This window comes from Typopeltis vanoorti, chromosome 3 (genome assembly GCF_054136105.1).
Source record: "Typopeltis vanoorti isolate ZY-2024b chromosome 3, IOZ_Tvanoo_1.0, whole genome shotgun sequence".
Lineage (NCBI taxonomy): Eukaryota > Metazoa > Arthropoda > Arachnida > Uropygi > Thelyphonidae > Typopeltis > Typopeltis vanoorti.
The window spans coordinates 41,373,005-41,396,006 of record NC_143551.1 but is presented as its reverse complement, the minus strand read 5'-3'; the positions used below and the strand labels follow the sequence as shown (position 1 = coordinate 41,396,006).

Sequence of the window (23,002 nt, the reverse complement as noted above, 5' to 3'; positions counted from 1 at the left end):
CTTTCTGATACCAATCTGGCAGCCAATCACTCATCCAACTCAAAAGTCTTTTATCCAATCCCATCAGTTTCAATTTATTTATCGTGTGACAGTTTATCAAAAGCTTTTGCAAGAACCAAGTATACCACTGTATATGCATCTCCCCTGACCAAGGTATTTGTCACCTTAATATAGTACATAAGTAAGTTAGTAAAACATGATGTCAACCACAGAGAATACTGCTGTTATTATAACAAACCCATGATGTCAGCCACAGAGAATACTGCTGTTATCAACCCATTTCTGTATTCTACTTCTCACCAATCTCTCCAGTGCCTTCACCACAACTCTAGATATACAGATTGGCCTATAATTTGAAGCTACAGCCTTATCACCACCTTTATGCAGTGGAACAATTTTACCCTCCTTCCACTCCCTTGGAACCTGTGGTGTTGCAAGACTCATAAAAAAGGCATGCCAATGCTGCTGTCAATTCCCCTGGAAGGTAGGTCCCGTAAGATGCAAAGTGATGTGTCATCAAATCCTATCGCCTTATTATCCTACTGCTCATGATTTCACCCTGATCAGGATGAAATACCCTTATAAATTGATCTCTGAATACTTCAATAACGTCTTCTGCAACAGTTACCATTCTACCACTTTCATTCATTAACATCATCTTACCATGATCATTCTTCCTTCTATAATACTTGCCACATATCTAAAAAGCTCCCTAGGGTTTTTCTTTATCTGATTTGCCAATACTGCACTTTTGTTTTCCTTACTAACTGAATCACTCTCCTGGCTTGTTCCTTATACTATTATTGTAATTGATTATTACCATTATTCATCTTGTACTTCCTCCAAAGTATCTTCTTTTTCCAGATTTCATGTTTAAGCTCCACATTCATCCATTTCATACCTACCTTATTCAGCCATTACTGGCCTTCAGAATACATTCAAGCATTGATGCTGTTATGTATTTGTTTGTCAGTTCCAAAGAAGCATTTATGTCCTTACTACTCAACTCCTTGTTCCATGCTATAGCTCCAAGCAGTCTCCTAAACTTGTCATAATCACTAGCCATATAATTCCACATATATCCTTTCCTCAAAAAAGTCTGCATATCAACTCAGGTGATCACTTCATGATCACTCTCACCAACTGGAGGAAATTGTGAAATGCACTGACTATTACATCCACTGATGAAATGATCAGATCTAAAACTCTCGATCCTAGCATGCACACCTTTATGTGTTGCCTGAGAGAGTTATCACTCAAGAACTACAGAAATTATTTTCCTTATTCCCAAATACTATTCCTTCATTCCGATCTATACTGCCATAATTAAAATCAGCCATAAAATTATCATTTGGATAAACATCGGTCATTATCGAGTGCTGCAAGAAGATAATTTGTTTGTTGTGAGACAATATTGTCTAATTTTTAGTTTGAGTGTAACTTTGAGTGTGAAATTGAGTGTGAAATGCAATGTCTGTATAAATTCTTAGGCACTATTATCTTAAATCACTCTTTCATGTTAGCACACTACACCCTCTGTCCAAAAAGAAACCGAACTTTTGAAAGAAAATAAAACACAGGCCAATAATAATTATTCAAATCATTTATTTCAATCAATATACTGTCCCTCAGCTTTGATACAGCATTTGGCACGGTCAATTAATTCATTAAACGAGTTTTTTATATCAGTTTTTGGGATACTATCGAGGGTCGTGGTTACTGCCGCATGAACGTTTTCAATGGTGTCGTATCGCTTTCCTTTCATTGGCAAATGAAGTTGGGGGAAGAGAAAGAAGTCACAGGGTGCTAAATCAGGTGAAGACGGTGAGGGATCCAACACACACAAACTTGGTTTTTGCTCAAAAACTGCCTCACGATGTTCGACTGATGAGATGGTGCATTATCGTCCAAAAGTGACACCAGCTGCCTGCATCACGATATTCATCCCGTACGCAACGAATTCTCCTATCAATCACTTCAAAACTTCAAGATATAGCTCACCATTGACTGTTTGGTCAGGTGGAACAAATTCTTTGTGAATAATGTCCTTCGGATCGTAGAAACAAATCAGAATTGTCTTTACTTTTGACTTCTGCAAGCGACTTTTTTTTTCAGATGCCACACTTCTGGTGGTCTCCACTCAGCAGTCTGGCGCTTTGTTTCGGGCTCATACTCAAAACACCACATTTCATCACCAGTAATGATCATTTCAAGGAGGTTTGGGCCCTTATGAGTGGTTGTAATGAGTTCATTGCAATGTTCAATTCGATACATTTTTTGGCCATCGATCAACTTGTGGGGAACAAATCACAAATTCAATTTACGAAAGCCCAAACTCTTAGTCAAAATGTTGTGCACAGTTGATTTTGGAATCTCCAATTCATCTTCAATCAATCTCACAGATGATTTTGAGTTTTCTTTGATAAAATCAAGCACTTTTTTGGATGTTAACTTCGTTCAGTCCAGTTTTTGGATGGCCCGGCTTTTCGTCCTCCTCAAGCATCTCACGACCACTTTGAAATTGCTTAAACCACTCATAAACTTGAGTACAGGATAAGCATCCATCACCATATTATTTTTGAAGCATTTGATGTGTTTCGGTAAAACTTTTACCAAGTTTAACACAAAAGTCAATCGCAGCTCTCTCTGTTTGAAACTTATTTTCTGATCATTAATCAAAACACACTGTCACTCTTGGCACTATAACTCAGCTTCTAATGAAACAAATACCATAAACAGTTGACACAACACTAATGAAGGTTGCCGCTTTCGACAACAAAAAGATAGAACAGGTGGCGCCACTAGTTTCTTCTATTTTTGAAAAGTTCGGTTTCTTTTTGGACAGAGGGTGTGGTACAAAATTGGTGCAAAAGACAAATAACGTGAAAGGCATGGATTTTTCAAGAATTGTATGGTGCCATGAATGTAGTATATATGAGTTGGAAGATAAGTAGCAATGTATTCTGTGAAGAAAGGGTATATGTGGAACTACAAGGCTATGACATGATTATGACAAGCTCAAGAGACAGCTTGCAGGTGTAGCACTGAATGAGAAACTAGGTGAAAAGGAGATCAATGCTCTCTGAGTGTTTTTCAAGAACTAGAAGAAGCAATGACTAGATATATTCCAAAAGTCACAAGGTTAAATAAGGTGGATGTGAAATGGATGAATGAAGAGAATAAGCAAGCAATACAGAGAAATAATTTTAGAAATAATTTAAAATAATTGTAGAAGCAACATATGATGAGCGGCAATAATCAATTCCATGAGGAGTACAAAAAAAAAACAGGCAAGGAGGGTGATTAGGTTGGAAATAGTAAATGTGCAATATGAGCAGCAGTTAGCTAAAGAAAACAAACAAACAAAAAACCATAAGGAGTTATTTTAATAGGTAGCCAGCAAAAAAAAACGAGTATGATAGGACGACAATAATTGAAAAGAAAGGTATAACAATAACAGCTACAGAGGATATAGTTGAGATATTTAATAGGCAGTTAATAAAGATCTTTCACCCTTGTAAATGTGACATCATGGAGAGTTTGAGAGCAGTGTGTGTGTGTGTGTGAGGAGGAGGACAGATTGAGTATGAGTGTGCAACAGGTATGTGGGTACTTCGGAAAAATGTCACGTTGTCAATAAGGCTCTAGGATTTGATGATATATCGCAATGTATTTTGAATGAATTCGCAAGGGAGATTATTATTAGTCATTACCCTAAGATCCCCTGGAGTCAAACTCATCTAAGAGGTCCCTTTTGTCATACACACACATCTCATCATACTGTGCTTTAAACACATTCAAATTCTCTGCAGACACAATGCGCTCAGGCAATACATTCCAATCATTTACAACTCTCCATGCAAAAAAACCTACTTCTCACTCTCTTGCTTACACCCTCCTTATACAACTTACAGGGATAACCTCTTGTTCTCCCCCAATCTCCCACCATTTTACGAAAAGCCTCTTCAACATTAATCCTATAACAACTTCTTACCAACTTGTGTCTCTATCATAAAATCCCTCTTCCTCTACACTCTACAAATTGCATCATCTCTCAACATTTCTTCATATTCAACATTCTGGAGATCAGAAACTATTTTGGTGAATTGCCTCTGGACCCTCTCCAACATCTCTTCATCCTTTTTGAAAACCAGGTGACCAAATATGATGCACAGCTATCCATGTGTGGCATAATCAGAGCCTTATACAATGATACCAGAATCGCCTTACTTCCAAGTCAGTATCCTCCCCATCATTCCCAGAATTCGTTGTGTTGTCCTCACAATTGTGGCAATGTATCCACTAAATTTTAGATCCTTATCCATCATCACCCAAGATTTCTTATTTCCTCCACCTCCAACAATATATCTCCACCAAGAATAAATTCTACATTCAATTTTTGTTTCCCAAATTTTAAAACCTCATATTTTGCAACATTGAACTAGCATCCCCTCTCTAGTGCCGACTCACTCAATGTATTCAAGTCTTCTTGAAGACTACATCTGCTCTACTCCTAATAGTTTTTGCAACTGTATATCCACATTCTAATCTTCCACTATATCATTAACATACAGGTTAAACAGCAATCACCCTAAAACAGACACTTGAGGTACACCACTAGTGACTTTCCTCTTCTGGGATATTGCTCCCCTATACACTACTAGTTGATACCTATCAGACAGCCAATCTCTAATCCGATGCCCTAGTCTAATATCTAACCCCATCTGCTCTAGTTTGTCTATCAACTTATCAAGTGATAATAACAAGACTTTGCAAAGTGTAAGTATACCACTGTGTATCCAGTCAAACTACAGGTCATGGGGCTGAATATTAGATTACTGAAATTTGCTGGATTATATATTGACTATCTGATAGTTATCAGCAAGGTATGTATGGGGAGCAATATCCAGAAAGAGAAAAGTCACTAGTGGTGTGCCTCAAGGATCTGTTTTAGGGCGATTCCTGTTTAACCTGTATGTTAATGATATTGGGGAAGATTTGAATGAGGATATACAGCTGTTTGTAGATGATGCAAAGTTGGGATGAAGTATGAGGAACAGAGCAGTTGTTGTGGCCTTACAAGAAAACTTGAATAGACTGAATAGAGTTTAATGGACACAGGAGTGCAAGTGCCATTTCAATGGTGAAAAATATAAGATTTTAAAATTTGGAAAACAAAGATGGGATGTAGAGGTTACACTTGGTAGGGACATATTGCTAGAGGTGGAAGAAAGATCTCGGGGTGATGGTGGATAAGGATCTAAAATTTAGAGGAGCTGCAAAACTTGTGCAGAGGACACCGACTTGTAGAAGTAAAGAAATTCTGTTTCCATTGTATAAGTCCTTGATTAGGCCACATACTGTGCACAGATTTGGTCACCTGATTTTCTGAAGGTGAAGAGATATTGGAAAAGGTCCAGCAGTAATTGACTGAAATATTTTCTGATCTCTGGAATGTTGAATGAATGTTGAATATGAAGAAAGGTTGAGACAATGCAATTTGTAAAGTCTAGTGGATAGGAGGAAGACGGGTAATAAGATAGAGATATACAAGTTGGTAAGGAGTTGTTATAGGATTAACATTGAAGAGGTTTTTTATAAAATGGTAGGAGATGGGGAGGGAGAGAACAAAGGTCATCCATGGAAGCTGCATAAGGAGGATGTAAGCAAGGGAGTGAGAATTAGGTTTTTTACATGGAGAGTTGTGAATGACTGCAATGCACTGTCTGAGAGTGTAGTGTCTGCAGAGAATTCGAATGCATTTAATAATAAGATGTATGACAAAGGGAAGTCACATGATGAGGCTTTGACTCCATGGGAGTCTTGGGATAATCATAATCTTTAAACCATCTTTTCAAAGTTATCTATGCACTGCTCTCCTTCATTGCCGGCTTAGCACGGTAAGCAGGTAATGCATCGACGAGGTGCCTTCTACAAGAGATGCCGAAGTGAGTAGAAAAAATAAAATAAGAATACATTTTAATATTAGTGTTTATTAAATAAACACTAATATTAAAATTCTTAACACGTTCGCTGCCAACTACGAGTATACTCGTAGTTTGTATATGAGCTTAACAAGCCAACTACAAGTATACTCGTATGTCGATTTACCGACCTCCTATGCCAAACTCGAGTTAAACCTTAGTATAATTACCTTAATTTGGACCCTTCAATTCTGAATAAAGTGGAGCGCGTCTGGGGGCTTGATTGAAGGAAAATAATTTCAACTAAAATATAGTATATTATGTATGTGCCTCAGAAGCCAACTACGAATATACTTGTATGTCGATTACCAATCTCCTATGCCAAGCACGAGCTAATCCGTAGAATTACACATAATTTGTAAAGTAATTTAAAACTGATAAAAATCAATAAAATAAAAACCAATTTATTCGAATTACGAATGATACACTTTAAAACAATTTTCCACACACAATGGTGGTTTTTCCTGGCGAAGAGGACAATAATAACAAGTTTCGCGTCATTGTTTGTTTCATGTACATACTCGGCATGGCTTTGTCGGCGAATATTTTTTTCTTTAGGTGGTAAAATTTCCAAATAATGAAGATCCCGAATCCTGCTGATAATTTGTGATGCTGTAAGCTTATCCATTCCAACAAAAACTGAGATAAATTGATCTCTAAATTTTAAAACAGTCATTGTGTTTCCAGTAATTATATTATAAAATTTATGTGCATTTTGAATGTATATATCAAGAATGCATATTGCCAATTTCTTTGGCCATCTAATTGTTTCATAAGGGGGAATAATAAGAAAGCATTTGATCAGAAAGAACAACGCCTGACATACCCAAATTATAGTCCCTAATGATATTTGGTTTTGAATGAATTTTACCATTCTGATTTTTTGCTTCAACCATTTAAAATTTGTGCATATTTGAAATGGAAAGAACTTTCCTCTTATCCTTCCATTTGCGATTGAAAAGAATTAGAAGTTTACGCTAATATGAGTCATCGCTCATATTAGCGTAAACTTCCAATTCTTTTTCAGTAAGTTTTCTTTTACTGGTCATGGCGAAACTCAAGGTTTTTAGAGACTAGACACAATAAACATATTCGTCAGTGCATGTAATATATGGGTGGGGGTGATACGAGATTACTCGTAGTTGGCGTATGAAACAAAATTCTGTCTGATAAGCCAGCTAAAGAGATTACTCGTAGTGACCTTGAAGACGCGAAAGCGCTTGGCGTGTGGGAACAAACTATGCCCGAGGAGATGGCAGCGAACGAGTTAAGGAGCCTATGGAAGTTATCAACAAACTTAAACCTTATAACTTTGGACCCCACCCCCCCAATTATATGCACTTCCAAAAATACATAAAATAAATGTGCCATTACACCCCATAGTGGATGGCATTGATTCCCAACATATCAATTAGCCAAGCATTTAGCCAAAGTGCTCACACACTATATTGGCAACACACACTAAAAAACTCAGCCCACTACAAAGCCAGTAGAGGAAACCTCTCACTCCAACACACTGACATAATGGTCAGTTTTGACGTCTCCTCCCTATTCACAAATGTCTCACTCAAGGAATCCTTAGAGCTCATACAAGCCAAATTTCCTCCAGATCTCTCAGCTCTATTTCAGTTCACAATGAACTCAGGCTATTTTGTTTGGCAAGGAAAATTCTACAAACAGATAGAGGGGACGGCCATGGGTTCACCACTTTCACCACCCTTGGCCAACTTCTTTATGGAGACTTTTGCAGAGAAAGCCTTAAACTCTGCTCCACAAAAACCCACTATTTGGCTTCGTTACATAAATGATGTGTTCGCTATTTGGCCACATGGCTCAGATACACTCCACTCCTTCTTAACACACTTTAACAACCAACACCACAGAATCCTGTTCACCCTGGGAAAAAAGGAAAACAACAGCTTCCCTTTCCTAGACACCCTCACTTGCCAACCTGATGGATCCTTGGTTTTCTCTGTTTATAGAAAATCCACCCATACAGGCAGATACATTCACCAACAACCCCCCCCCCACACAACAATATGGGGTTATTAAAACACTATATAACAGGGCAAAATTAATCTGTTCAGAGGACAATGCCTTAACCACTGAACTAAATCACATCCATAATACTTTCTTAGCCGATGGCTCCAACCCCCAAAAAATCCAAAAAATATTAAAACCAGTAAACCATACCCCCCCCCCTCAACACACAATAAAGATTACACTAAATCTATCCCCATTCCCTACAGTCTGGGCACCTCTGAAAAAATAACCAAAATCCTTAAAAAATATGACCTGACTTCTTGTTACAGACCATATAAAAAGTTGGCATCCCTTATCTGCTCTACCAAAAACTAACCACTTCCCCTAGACCTACCTGGGGTATACCATGTCCCTTGCAGCTGTAAATTGTTCTACTTTGGCCAAACAGGCAGGAAAGCAAATATCAGGATTTCAGAACACAAGGACTACATCTGGTTTCATCAGTATAGCCACTCTGGGTTTACAGATCATGCTCTAGATAACTGCCAAAGAATACATTGGAAGAAAGCCAAAGTAATACACTGCAGCAAGTTCAAGTACGGGGTGCTTAAGGGTCAAAGCTGTATAACTGAGAGGAGACCTCCACATAGCCTTTAAAGGAATGCGGAGAACCGACCAGGGCTTCTGATCTAATGTCCAATCCTCACCTTCTCGTGGTGCACCCTGCTGGGTATCTACTTGGATACTTGGATACTGAACGAATGAGGATGGGCTGGCAATTTGGGATTTAGCCAACCAATTTGTATTCTTATTGGTTAAACCAACATAAAAAAAAATGATGGTACAACATGACAGAATTTCATGTTGTACCATCACCATCAAATTCGTCGCCTGGTTAAACAAGTCCCCCATTCTTTTCGCCAGGGAACCAGGGCGAATACCGAAAAGTCAGCTACTGGAACAAATCTGAAAATGCACCCCAACTCAACATCACCAGAGTTAAAGATCGGTACTATCAACATAAGAAGTCTGAATGGCAAAGAAATGGAGCTAGCCGAGGAATTAGATAAGTACCAGATCGACATAATAGGGGTGACTGAAACAAAAAAGACAAAAACTGGTGAGATCTTTCTGAGCAATAAATACAAAATGTTATATTCAGGCAATGACAATCAAGGAAAACAAGGAGTAGCCATAGTATTCAACACAAAATATGAGGCTAATCTTCTTGAATGGCAAGCAGTCTCAAGTAGAGTAATGTGGGTAAAGATGAGAATGGGGAACTGGACAATGAGACTTATTTGTGCCTATGGTCCCACAGAAGGTTCTACTATGGTAGAAGTGGAGGAATTTTTTGATGCTTTAGAAAAAGCAACTGAGACAATGAAAAAGGAAAAGTTGGTCCTTGTTGGGGATCTAAATAGCAGAGTAGGAAATGATTGTGAGACATACAAAAATATTTGGGGAAAATTTGGAGAAAAGAGCAAAGCTAATAATAATGGCAAATATCTGTTGGATTTCTGCTCAGGACATGGACTGCTTATTACTAACACCATGTTCCAACATAAAAATGTGCACAAATTCACATGGAGAGAAGAGGCTAGGAATAAGAAAAGTCTCATTGACTATGTTATTGTTGATGGTGATGTTTTCTCCCTGGTGCAGGACACCAGAGTGTACAGAGGATTTGAAATTGGAAGTGATCACTATTTAGTCTTGAGCAGGATAAAATTGAATTTCATATTGAAAAGAATAACGTGTAAGAAAGTTTTAAAGTGCATAAAAGTTGAGCAGCTCTCAGATGTGAACTATAGACTAAAATACACAAAGATTATTGAAGAAAAAATGAAAGAGTTTGAGAACAGGAATCAAACCTTGGAGATTCAGTGGCAAACTCTGAAGAAAAAATTGATTGATTCTGCCAGAGAGGCATGTGGTGAGGTGGTCTGCAAGGATAAAAAAAATCAGAATTCCCTGGTGGACACAGAAAGTTAAAGAGGCAGTGAAGGAAAAGAAGAAAGCATATCAAAAGTTCCTGGAAAATAAGTCAGCTTGTGCTCTTAGAGAATACAGAGACAAATGCAAGAATGCTAAACACTGTGTAAAACTAGCTAAACAAAAGTCATGGGAGGACTTTGGCAAGAATATAGAAAATAAATATCAAGAAGGTGGCAAAATATTCTGGAGGTTGTTGAAGAAGCTTAGGAATGGAGGAAAGAGTGCTGTAAAAGGAGTTAGAGATGATAAAGGTGACATGAAAATGGGAGAAAAAGATATACTTGAAGTATGGAGTAATTACTTTGAAAAACTACTAAATGAAACCAGCAGTGATGACAGCACAGTGATAAAAAACACTGACCAGGCATGCAGTCAGGAATACATATCCATACTTGAAGTAGAAAAAGCTATCAAAGGCTTGAAATGTGGAAAGGCAGCAGGAGTAGATGATATATTATTATTATTATTACTATTAAACAAGACCTCATGGAGTCAAAGACTCATCTAGGAGGTCCATTTATCTCACACACATCTCATCATACCGGGTCTTAAACACATTCAAACTCCTTGCAGACACCACACTCTCAGGCAAGGCATTCCAATCATTCACAACTCTGCACGAAAAGAACCTGCCTCTCACTCCCCTACTCACACCCTCTTTATACAGTTTCCAGGGATGACCTCTGGTTCTCCCCTGATCTCCCACTATTCTCTGTAGAACTTCTCCACCATTGATCCTATAACAACCCCTTACCAACTTGTAGGTCTCTATCATATCTCCCCTCTTCCTTCTCTCCACTAGACTCTGCAAATTACATCTTTTCAATCTTTCCTCATACTCGACATTCCAGAGGTCAGAAACTACCTTAGTCAGTCGCCTTTGGACCCTTTCCAACATCTCTTCATCCTCCTGAAAACCCGGTGACCAAATCTGGGCACAATAGTCCATGTGTGGCCTAATCAAAGCCTTATACAACGGAACAAGAATCTCCCTACTTCTACACGTCAGTGTCCTCCTCATCATTCCCAGAAGTCTTTGTGTTGTCTTCACAATTTTGGCGATGTGTCCCCTAAATTTTAGATCCTTATCCACTATCACTCCCAGATCTCTTATTTCCTCTACTTCCAACAATATATTCTCCCCAAGCATAAATTATGCATCCCATCTTTGTTTTCCAAATTTTAAAACCTTACATTTTGCAACATTGAACTCACATCCCCATTTGCTTGCCCAATCACTCAATTTATTCAAGTTTTCTTGCAAGGACACAACATCTTCACTACTCTTTATGGTTCGTCCCAACTTTGCATCATCTGCAAACAACTGAATATCTCCATCCAAATCTTCGCCAATATCATTAATATACAAGTTAAATAGTAATGGCCCTAAAACAGATCCCTGAGGCACTCCACTAGTGACTTTCCTTTTCCTGGATATTGCACCCCCATACACAACTTGTTGATACCTATCAGATAGCCAGTCTCCAATCAAATGCACTAATCTAATATCCAACCCCATCTGCTCTAGTTTGACTGTCGACTTATCATGAGGTACTCTATCAAAAGCTTTTGCAAAATCCAAGTATATTACTGAGTATCCTTCTCCTCTGTCCAAGGATGCAGTCACTTTATTGTAATAAGTAAGTAGATTACTAAAACATGACCTCCCTTTAGCAAATCCATGCTGTCCATCAAAGATTATACCCTTGTTGTCAACCCAACTCTGGATCCTAGTTCTCACAAGCTTCTCCAACAACAAGAGTTCTTATTTTGTCTTGGCATTAAAAATTGTACAATAAAAGGAGAAAACAAAAATAATTTCAATATTTTTAGTCTATCCAATATAACTAAAAGTCCAGGTACCCAGCATAGAACAAGGGAACTGCATTTCTTGTTATAGATAACTGAGACACAGCTGTGATCATGAGATAATCCGTTTAAGTGTCTCTTCAAGTGTGAAGGATTATCGCACCTTCTAATGGACGTGACAGCCAAATTGCACTTCTTATCCATGTTCTTTCAACAGATAGAATGCTTCGTATCCAGATTTGCTGGACATATATAGAATGCCTGGCCAGTTGGGAGGTTAATATATTATTTTTCAAAGTACACAATTTTACATAAAAATATATCTGTTTTGATTTTTTAATCTTTAAATTTTAAGTACATTTAAAAATAAACAAAAAGTAAGGGGGGGAGCTGTACTTAGCATTGCATTGGGGCAGCAAAACCCATAGAACCAGCATTGTATCCATCCTATTTAACAGCTGATACCATGGTACTGAAGATAGTAGTCACATAATAATAATAATGATGATGATGGTATTAAATAAATTTGTAATCTCTTATATATACTTTCTTTTTAACTAATTTTAATTATTTTCAGCCCAACAGTGCATACTTCTCCTCACCTGCTGCAGGCTGCTTATCTTCTGTTCCCACCCCCACCCCCCAAGACCCAAGCTGTCATGTATTCCTGATCATTCCATTCCTATGCTCACTGTCCACATATGCACATTCAACATTCATTACCACTTTCAGTACACTGTCTCCCTGTCCAACGTGTATTCCTGTTCTCACATTCTCTTCTCCATTCACAGCTACCCCAGTTTCTTACTTGGTTCACTCTCCTGCTCATTTACATCATCTTTGACTTGCACTGATACTTTTTTTTGCATAATTCACTGCACTTCCCTCCAGCAGCAACCCTCCCAAATAACTTACTCCAAAATCATTCAAATGCAGTCCATCACTCATATACAGCTCCATTTATCACTCAAACTCATCCCACATGTTCACAAACTGCGCTCCTTTCTTTTCACATATTTTAGTAATGTTGCATTGAAGATCATTGCTGTCTGCTGCAACTCATCACTGTCATACCTGGGCAACATGAAAACTACCCTTCCTACCATACTGTTGTCTTCTGTCTTTCACTCTCCTCAATAAACTGCTAATGTCCAATCTCACATTCTCCCTATGAAAAACCAAATCATTCGTTCCAATTGCAACCACTAACTCCCTCACATGCTCACTTCTCATATCTAGTGGGTCAATCACCCTGTGCACCCTCTCATCCACCATACCTATAGTGAAAATGGAACAGCAACTATAAGACAACAAATAGAAAACAACACAATCCCAATACAAAAGGAGATAAGACAGGGAGATTCTATATCCCCTAAAATTTTTACAGCAGCACTTCAGGTAATGATTCAAAAAATTGACTGAAGTTTCAAAAGAATGACCACAAAAAGAAAAAGAAAAAAATTAACTAATTTAAGATATACAGATGATATTGTATTAATTTCAGAATCATAATATCATTTTTCACTATGTTTTCATAGCAATAAATGTTGAAAAAATTCATTTTCATAAAATAAAATGAAACTCTTAGGTCAACACATACACATAACAGCATTTCAAATACTGATTGGCTCTGAAGCACTGTTGGAGAGAGAGACTGAGAGAGCTCAAATAATACCACCATGTCATGTGACAACTCAGAAATTCAAAAAAAACATTCAGGTTAGAATCAATATAATGAAACGTTTTAAAAAAATAAATACTTCTTTCTCAACTTTCTAAGTTTTCACATCCACTATTAACATCCAATTCTGCATATTCCATTGCCGAGTAAGAAATTAGCTAATTATCCAAGCATGCAGAAAATATATTTCACATATACCATGTTTCAATTAATTGGTTACATCACAGTACAACTGAGAATTCTCTAAAGATAAAATGATGTGTGTATACTTTGTCCTCTCACTGGTCATATAATGTTATGAGATAATCAGTGATTATCGAAAAACAGATATTTGTAATAACCAACAGATGTGACAAATGATGTAAATATATAAAAATCTGTTTAAAAGATAAAAAATGGAACAGAATCTGAATAATGTAAATAAAGCTGATGATTAAACCAAAATTCCAATTTTATTATTATTAATATCCTAAGAACTTAAGGAGTCAAAGACTCATCTAGGAGGTCCATTTGTCATACACACACAGCTCATCATACCATGCCTTAAACACATTCAAATTCTCTGCACATACCACACTCTCAGACAATGCATTCCAATCATTCACAACTCTGCATGCAAAAAAATGCTTCTCACTCACACCTCATTATACAGCTTCTGGGGATGACCTCTTGTTCTCCCCATCTCCTACCATTTTATGAAAAACCTGTTCAATGTTAATCCTATAACAACCCCTTGCTAACTTGTATGTATCTATCATATAATCTCTCTTCCTACTATCCACTACACTCTGCAAATTACATCGTCTCAACCATTCTTCATATTCAACATTCCAGAGATCAGAAACTATTTTGGTCAATCAGCTCTGAACCCTTTCCAATATCTCTTCATCCTTTTGTAAACCAGGTGACCAAATCTGTGCACAGTAGTCCATATGTGGCCTAATGAAGTCCTTATACAATGGAACCAGCATCTCCTTAATTGTACAAGTAAGGAGATTCTGGTTTCATTTCCAGAATTTGTTGCATTATCTTCATAATGTGTCTTCTGAATTTGAGATCCTTATCCACCATCACTCCAAGATCTCTCATTTCTTCCACCTCCAACAATATATCCCCAAGCATAAACTCTACATCTCATCGTTGTTTCCCAAATTTTAAATTTGGATTTGGAAACAATGGTCCCAAGGCAGACCCCTGTGACCCATCATTACTAACTTTGATCTTCTAGCATGCTGCATCCCAATACACAACTTGCTGATACCTATCTGAGAGCCAGTTACCTATTCAACTCACTGATCTGGTCATACATTCCAATCTGCTTCAATTTACTTTCCAACTTGTGATGTGACAATCTATCAAAAGCCTTTGAAAAACTTAAGTAAACCACTATACATGCATCTCTCTCTCCCTCTCTCTCTCCCTCTCTCTCTCTCTCATCCAATACATTCATCACATTGTACATAATTTAGTACATAAGCAACTTGGTAAAACATGACCTGCCTTTAACAAACCCATGCTGATAAGCACAAAGAATACCACTATTATCAGTCCACTTTTGTATCCTATCTCTAACCAACATCTCCAATACCTTAACTACAACTCCAGATATACAGATCGGCAATAATTTGTAGCCTTACTCTTATCACTACCTTTCTGAAGAGGAACGATTTTATCTTCCTCCCACTCCTTCAGGTCTTGTGCTGTTGCAAGACTTGTTAAACAGGTAGGTCAAGGCTGATGCTAACTGGCACACTCTCCCTCGATGAGTCTTTGGACTCCCTGGAGGTGTCAAATAATAATAATAATAATAATATATCATCAAGTCCTATTGCCTTATTGGCATGTACCTTGTTCTTTATACTTTGTTAATGAGTATGCTGATCATCTTTTTGTTTATATTCCTTACACAATGCTTTCTTCTTCTTCTTCTTTTTTTTTTCCAGCTCCTATCTTATATTGTTACAAATTCATTAAGTGGATTACTCAATTTATCAATTACCCAATTTACTACTCAATTTATCCTTCTGAGCCTGGGTATGCAGTCTTATAATGCCTCTTTCAAACAATCCCTGACAACTTCCCTTGCACTAATGACATTCATTCCTATAACTTATGCCATGGTAATTATTATTAATGCCTCCAAGGAGTCAAAAGACTCATCATGGCAGGTCCTTCCTAGATAACACATCTATCATCATGGGAGGTCCCTCCTAGGAAACACAAAGTCTATCATACCACTCCTTAAACTCATTGACCGTTCTCGCTCTCACCACTCTATCAGGCAATGCATTCCATGATTCAAGCACCCTCCATGCAAAGAAACCACTCCTCACTCTCTTGCTCACAGTTTCCTTTCGTAACTTCCAGGAATGGCTCCTTGTCATCACTTCTTCCTGCTGTTTAATCAAGCGTAAGAACTTCCCAGTGTCAACCCTGTAACAACCTCTCAACAGTTTAAAAGTCTCAATCATATCACCTCTCCCTCTTCTATCCACCAAACTCTGCAGTCCACATTCCTTCAGCCGATCCTCATAACTACCATCCTGAAACTGTCTTTGTTATCCACCTCTGTACCCTTTCCACAGTTATTTATTTATTTAGCGTATGGCTCACACATGAAAAGTTACATTACATTAATCCTTAATATATATGGACATAGTAATAGACATATGTACAATAATAAGGCATAATACAGTTAATTTATCCCCTTCAAATTCTGGGGACCAAATCTGAGAACAATAATCTAAGTGTGGTCTGATCAGGGTCTTATACAACAGAATGATAACTCTTTTACTCTGCAGGTCAGCATCCTTCTCATTATTGCAGCAATCCTCTGTGTTACCTTCACCACCTTTGCAAGATGTCCCTTGAATTTAAGGTTTCAATCAATCATCAACTCCAGATCTCTTGTCTCCCTTACTTCCTCCAGTATATCTTCTCCAATAGAGTATGCAGCGTCAATGTGTCCCAAACCTCGAAACCTTACAATTTGAGGCATTAAACTGATACCCCCATTCATTTGCCCATCTGACTAGCTTAATCAAATCCTCTTGCATGACTACCACATCTGCACTATTACTAATAACCCTTCCCAGCTTCACATCAACCACAAACAACTGAATATCCCCCTGCAATCCACTGACAATGTCAGTGATATAAAGGTTAAACAAAATCGGTCCAGTACTGAGCTCTGTGGGACCCCACTTGTAACCCCTGCCTACTACTAACCCTCATCTAATGCTCTTGTAACTTTATTATAAAAGGCTAGCATATGACTAAAACAAGAGACGTCCCCTCACAAATCCATGTTGACTCTCACAGATAACATTACTCTCATCTGCCTAATGTTGTATACGGTCCCTAACAGATTTCTCCAAGATCTTAACAACTACTGATGACACACACACACAAACTGGCCTATAATTAGACACTTCCATTTTGCTACCGCCCTTATGCAATGGCACTATCTTACCTTCCTTCCATTCTCTGGGCCCTTTCCCGTAGCCAGACTTTCATTGAAAAGCCAGGTCAAAGGAGCTGTCAGTTCCTTAGTACATTCTCTCAAAACATGTGGTGAAATACCACCCAGTCCCACAGCTTTACTGACATCCAGAGTACTCAGTATTTGGAACACGTACTCCTCCTGCATCTCTAAACCTTGAACCTGCCCAATTCCTCTAATATTAAAATTTACTCCTCCAGGATGAAATACACTGATAAAGTGTTCATTGAACAATTCCACTATGTCCTCTGCATCAGTCGCTCTATTCCCATTTTGATCCTGCAATGCCATTCTTCCACAATTATTTCTCCTCCTACTGGCCACATAGCTAAAAAATTCCCTAGGATTTTCTTTGCATCCAAGTTGTCCATACTCCAAGTTGTCACCTAAGTTTGTCATAATCGGTAAGTTTGTAGTTCTACATAAACCCTTTCTTAGCTGAAAATTCTGCATGTTGAGCAACTTCCCAGACCATGCCTGCATGGTCACTCTCTCTGATTGGGGATAGAGTTGTTACTGTTATAAAAAAAAATCATCTGATGCTGTTACCAGATCCAACACTCTTATACCCCTGGCCCTCTGTCACGTGCTGTTTCATGTAATTATTACATGTAATTCATGTAATAATCATGTAATTTTCATGTAATTATAGTAACTCTATCAATAAAATTTTTATCTTATTTGACATTTCCTCCTTCCAATCTATATCCCCATAGTTTAACTCTTTCATGACAATCGTTTGGCCTGCATTGATTGTGCTAATCTGCCAATACATGTCATCCATAATTTTACTGGTTCCCAGGTCTATAGAGTAACCAACAATATATTTTGTTGTACTGGCATCTAACTCACATCAGACAGCCTCAAATGAACCATTTCCCTCAGATTTACAATCCTCCTAACCTTCTGTTTTTGTTGGTTGTAGTTTTTCAGCCATCATTAACAATACCCCTCATTCTGCCTTATTTCCTCTATTTTCTCTGAAAATACAAAATATCCATTATATTCTATCCCTATAACTACATCATTCTCTGTCAACCATATCTCACTGATGCCAATAATTTTTGGCCAAGTCTAGGAGACCAATGCCAAAAACTCCCCTCCTTTATTTCTGATCCTTTGAGAATTCACATACATGTATTTCAACATACAGTGGACCCACAGTTACCATTGCATAATATAATTACCTGTCGATTCAGATTCGAAACCTTGAAAACTGCACCCTTCATAGTCATTCCTATACTCATACTCATCTATACCAGGTGTGGCTATTTCCACACGTCCTTTATCTTTGCACCTGGGAAACATGCTTTTGTCACTTTCTCATTAAGTACATCTCTTTCATTTCTGTACTCACACTCATTTTTCCGAGGGAAGGACATCTACACAAATTTTAATTTCTTCTCCCCTAAGATCTCTAAATTCCCAAGATTTGCACTTCCAAAACTCTCAATGAACAATACTTTCTCCAAACATTTAACTCGGAGTCCACAAATTCAATCAATCAGGCATATACAGATCCTTTTGTAGATCAAATTTACACTTCTATAAACTGTACGGAATTCCTCTGCACAATCTTCTCATTGATTCATTAGCAATGATGGCCCTTCTTCTCAATTCTATCATACTGAGGCAACAGACTTACAATCTTTACTTTCTTACTCTTCATTTTTGCTTCTTTTAACAGTCCTTTCATAACTTCTCTCAGTGCATATTTCTCATATTTTAAATCATTGGTGCCTACTAAAACAATTAACTCTTGCATTTGTTCCTTCTGCAAACATATAGCATTACTAACATTCTTTATCACCTGAGAAACATGCTTTCATCACTTTCTCATTAAGTACATCTCTTATCAACATGTCCCCATACAATACTTTCTCTTTACTTCCAATTTTGTGCAATTTTTCCATTTACTCTTTTTTCATTCTCCTTCCTGCTGTACCACATACCAATCATTTCTCCAGTCAGTCAAGCTCATCATTTGTCCTGTGAAGGAGGCTGCTGGAAGCATGCTGTTTCTCTCAACACTGGTACCTCATCATTCACATTATTACTTTCATCCACTTCCATCAAACTCTCATTCATGTTTTGTACACTATCATTCACTGCTTCTGTTATACTTTCACAATCCTACCCTGCATACTTAACATCAGTCACTTCATTTTTCTGCTCCAACATGGCTCACATTTCTTGCACTCACTAACGAAATATTTCTGACACACACACACACTCTTTCCATTCTCACTCACGTACCACAAACCATTCACTCTGGCAATGAATATATTAAACACATGCTACATCATACTAAATCCACATATTAATATCATACAACACTGAAGTCTTGGTTGCCATTTTTTCATACACATCAGTGTCACAAACACAGAATGCTTTTGAAACAATATTGTGCAATAATAGTCATAATTAAACACCATACTTAACAACACAGTCAAATATCATTAGTCTCTATATAAAAGTAGCTTACTCATGGGGATATTTCACATGCAAACTTTGCTTACACTTGGATAAAGGATTAAACAAGAATATAATCTCTTGTCAAGTTTAATTTAATTTATAACCAAGTGAAAAAAACTTTCTACAACTATGCTTTACATTATGGGATACTAAGCAACTGATGTGAGGTCATCATCTTCTGTATAGAAGTGGCCTAGTCATGAAGTACTTTGTGTGCAAACTTTGCTTACAAATGAATAAAGAATTAAACAAAAATATAATTGCTGGCAAAGGTTGGTCGATTGGTAGAGCCTCTGCTACTAATGGCTCAGTTAAGTAAGTTTGAGCGTGGTTAGTAGTTGGAAGGGAGACAATCGTTCAATGCTGTTGACACACTCTCCCTCGATGAGTCTTTGGACTCCCTGGAGGTGTCTAATAATAATTTCTTGACAAGTATAATTTACTTTATAACCAAATGAAAAAACTTTCTATAACATTTTTCATGAAACTTCACTTTCCCTCGATATGAACCCTTTCGTTAATTGGACATAAAACTATGAACACTGTTCTGTGCTTAATAAAAGTGCATACTGCTAATATAAAAATCATTATCAAATAATCGTCAAAATTAAATTCTTTAATGATAAAAAATGCAATACTACCTCTTTTTTCCTAAAATCTGAAACCTTTCCTTTCATGTCATTCAGTTTTTCTATAAGAATTTTTTGTCGCTCTTCCAACCTTTCTTCTGCTTTATTCTGAAGATTTGCAAATGATATACGACTAACTTCGAACAAATTTTTGATATCATCAGGCCAATGAAATATTCTTGAATTAAGTTGAATGTCTTCAGCTAGATAATAAATCAAAACAGAGAAAAGACGTGTTCTTTATTTACAGTGCAGTTTAAAAAATATTGAGCTGAAGTCACAACAAAAAATATATCCCAAACCAACAACAATATATATTTTCAAATAAAGTTTGGTTTAAGATTACTTTCAAATAAAGATAACTGTATAGTATACAAAAATGCTTTAATATTCAGATATCATTATTATTTATTGCACATCACAATGGTCTCAAAGGCTCATTGTGAGAGATTCACTCTAACCATTGCTCACACAATACTTATTATCTCTCCTTGAGCCCATTCACTGATGAAGCACTCACAACCACCTCTGGTAACCAATCCACCACACCCTCTAAACAAAAAATCTGGTCCTTACACTCTTTGTTATCACAATCTTGTATAATTTCCTGGGACTCCTAGTTTTCTCCCTTCCTGCCATATACTGAAAAAAGTCTTCGGCATCAGTTATTATATAACATATTTTTCTATCATGTATCTTCTTTTTCATATGTTAACTAGTTTGTGAAATTAACAGATTAATATCTCCCTGCAGAAAGGTTTCCATTGATCTGCTACACTCTTGGTCACTTGCCATCACATCCACATCCTTATGGAATCTAGGTGACCAGATCTGTATACAGCAGTCCAGATATGGCTATCTGTCTATTCCTATCCCTACCTATTCCTACTTGTGATTAAGTTCTTCAATACCCACATAATCTAATGTGTTATTCTAGCCATCTTTGTAAATATATCTTCTAAACTTCAACTTCCTATTCACAATTACCCAAATCCCTGGACTCATCAATTTCCTACAGATTAGTTCCAGCACTATAGTACACAGCTTGTCATCTCTTCATCCCAAAGTCCATGACCTTAAACTGGCAGCCATCCTTTACCCACATTGCCATTCTCTTTAAGTTATCCTGTACAATCTTTACATCATCGTCATTGAACTATTGCTATTCCGGTACACAATAAATAACGGAAAAAACTCAAGTAGAAAGATTATTTATTAGTATAATTTTTGCCTGTGTGTCACAGGCATCTTCAGTACATTAAGCTCAAAATTAAACACTAACTGACAATTCCAAAAAGCGCCACCTAAGTAGCTGGTGTAAGATAACTTTTTTTAGGAAAGTTATTGACCTAAAATCCAGGTGACCAGAACTAAAAAGGTCAATAACTTTCCTAAAAAAAGTTATCTTACACCAGCTACTTAGGTGGCGCTTTTTGGAATTGTCAGTTAGTGTTTAATTTTGAGCTTAATGTACTGAAGATGCCTGTGACACACAGGCGAAAATTATACTAATAAATAATCTTTCTACGTGAGTTTTTTCCGTTATTTATTGTGTACCGATATGTCTACTCACGGTTTACCTCTTTTAAAACTTATTGTTATTCCTAGTTATATATTATTGGCAAACAACTGAATATATTCCCTTAAATCAATTTCTATCTCACTGATGTAAAACTAATGATTAGCCTTGTGGTTCACTACTAGTCTACTGCCTTTTTCCAGACAACTCTACTATACACCATTCTTTGATATCTGCCTATCCAGCTATCTTCTTGAGACTGAGATCTCACGTGACAGAAAAATCTGGTGCCTAAAAAACCAGCAATGCATGGTTTAAAGTCTAAGCAAAGCAACTCGTTGGATAATCACATATCTTCCCAACAAAGACCATTCCACTGGGACCTACCATATCACAGTAGAGCCACGAAACCCTAAACCAACATTCAGCGGAGAATGTGGCACAATGCCCTTCCTACTCCTTCTAGATTACTCAAATTTAATCTAGATTTTTAAGATAACTATCTCTTCTGCTACCAAGATGATCAGTTCGGTTTGGTTTACAGTTTATTTGACACAAAAACAACAAAGATAATACTGTGCCATAGTAAAAGTTACAGCAATACATAAAAAGTTAAAGAAAATTGTAAACAATATGCATGTTCAAAAATTAAGTACCACAATGCAGCATCTACATATAAACAGAATTACTACAGAGGGCATAGCAACACATAAAGTCAAAAGTTACAGCAGTACATAAACAGTCAACAAAAGTCAATAAACAAAACACATGCACAAAACCGAGCCAAGGAATGCAGTATTTACATATTATTATTACAGGTATCTCCATGGAGTCAGTAGACTCATCGCAGGAGATCCAAACTATCAAAACAATATCTATCATACCTCTTCTTGAATTCATTTACAGACGAAGAACTCACAACTGAGTCAGGCAATGCATTCCACTCATTCACCACCCTCCAGGCAAAAAACCTTGTTCTCACACCCTTATTAACTGCACTATTCCTTAATTTCCAGGGATGACCTCTTGTTCTTCCATCACTATCACACAGCTGAAACATTTCCCCTGCATCAATCTTATAAAAACCTTTTATTAATTTAAATGTTTCTATCATATCCACCCTTCTCTGTCTATCAACCAATCTCTGCAATCCACAAGCTCTCAATCTATCATTGTAGGGAGCATGTTTTACATCACTCACCAACTTAGTCACTCTCCTCTGAACTCTCTCCACAACCTCCTCATCTCCAAGGAATCCAGGTGACCAGACCTGAGCACAGTAATCCAAATGTGGAAGTATCAATGCTTTATAAAGGGGAATAATAACCTCTATCTCTGGATGTTAGTGTGTTGCTCAATAACCAAGTAATCCTATGTGCAATCTTGAACACCTTAGCAATGTGTCCCCTGAACTTCATCTCC

At 37.2% G+C, this 23,002-nt stretch overlaps 1 protein-coding gene across 1 annotated transcript in view; it reads right to left on the bottom strand.

Moving 5' to 3' along the window:
• LOC150108079 (dynein axonemal heavy chain 3-like) overlaps positions 1 to 23,002 on the bottom strand; it is a 1,881,116-nt gene that overhangs the window by 1,750,249 nt on the left and 107,865 nt on the right. Inside the window, exon 5 of the mRNA XM_090415945.1 lies at positions 20,074 to 20,264. Within this exon, the coding sequence (XP_090272071.1) occupies positions 20,074 to 20,264 (191 nt within the window). The remainder of the gene's footprint in view (positions 1 to 20,073; positions 20,265 to 23,002) is intronic.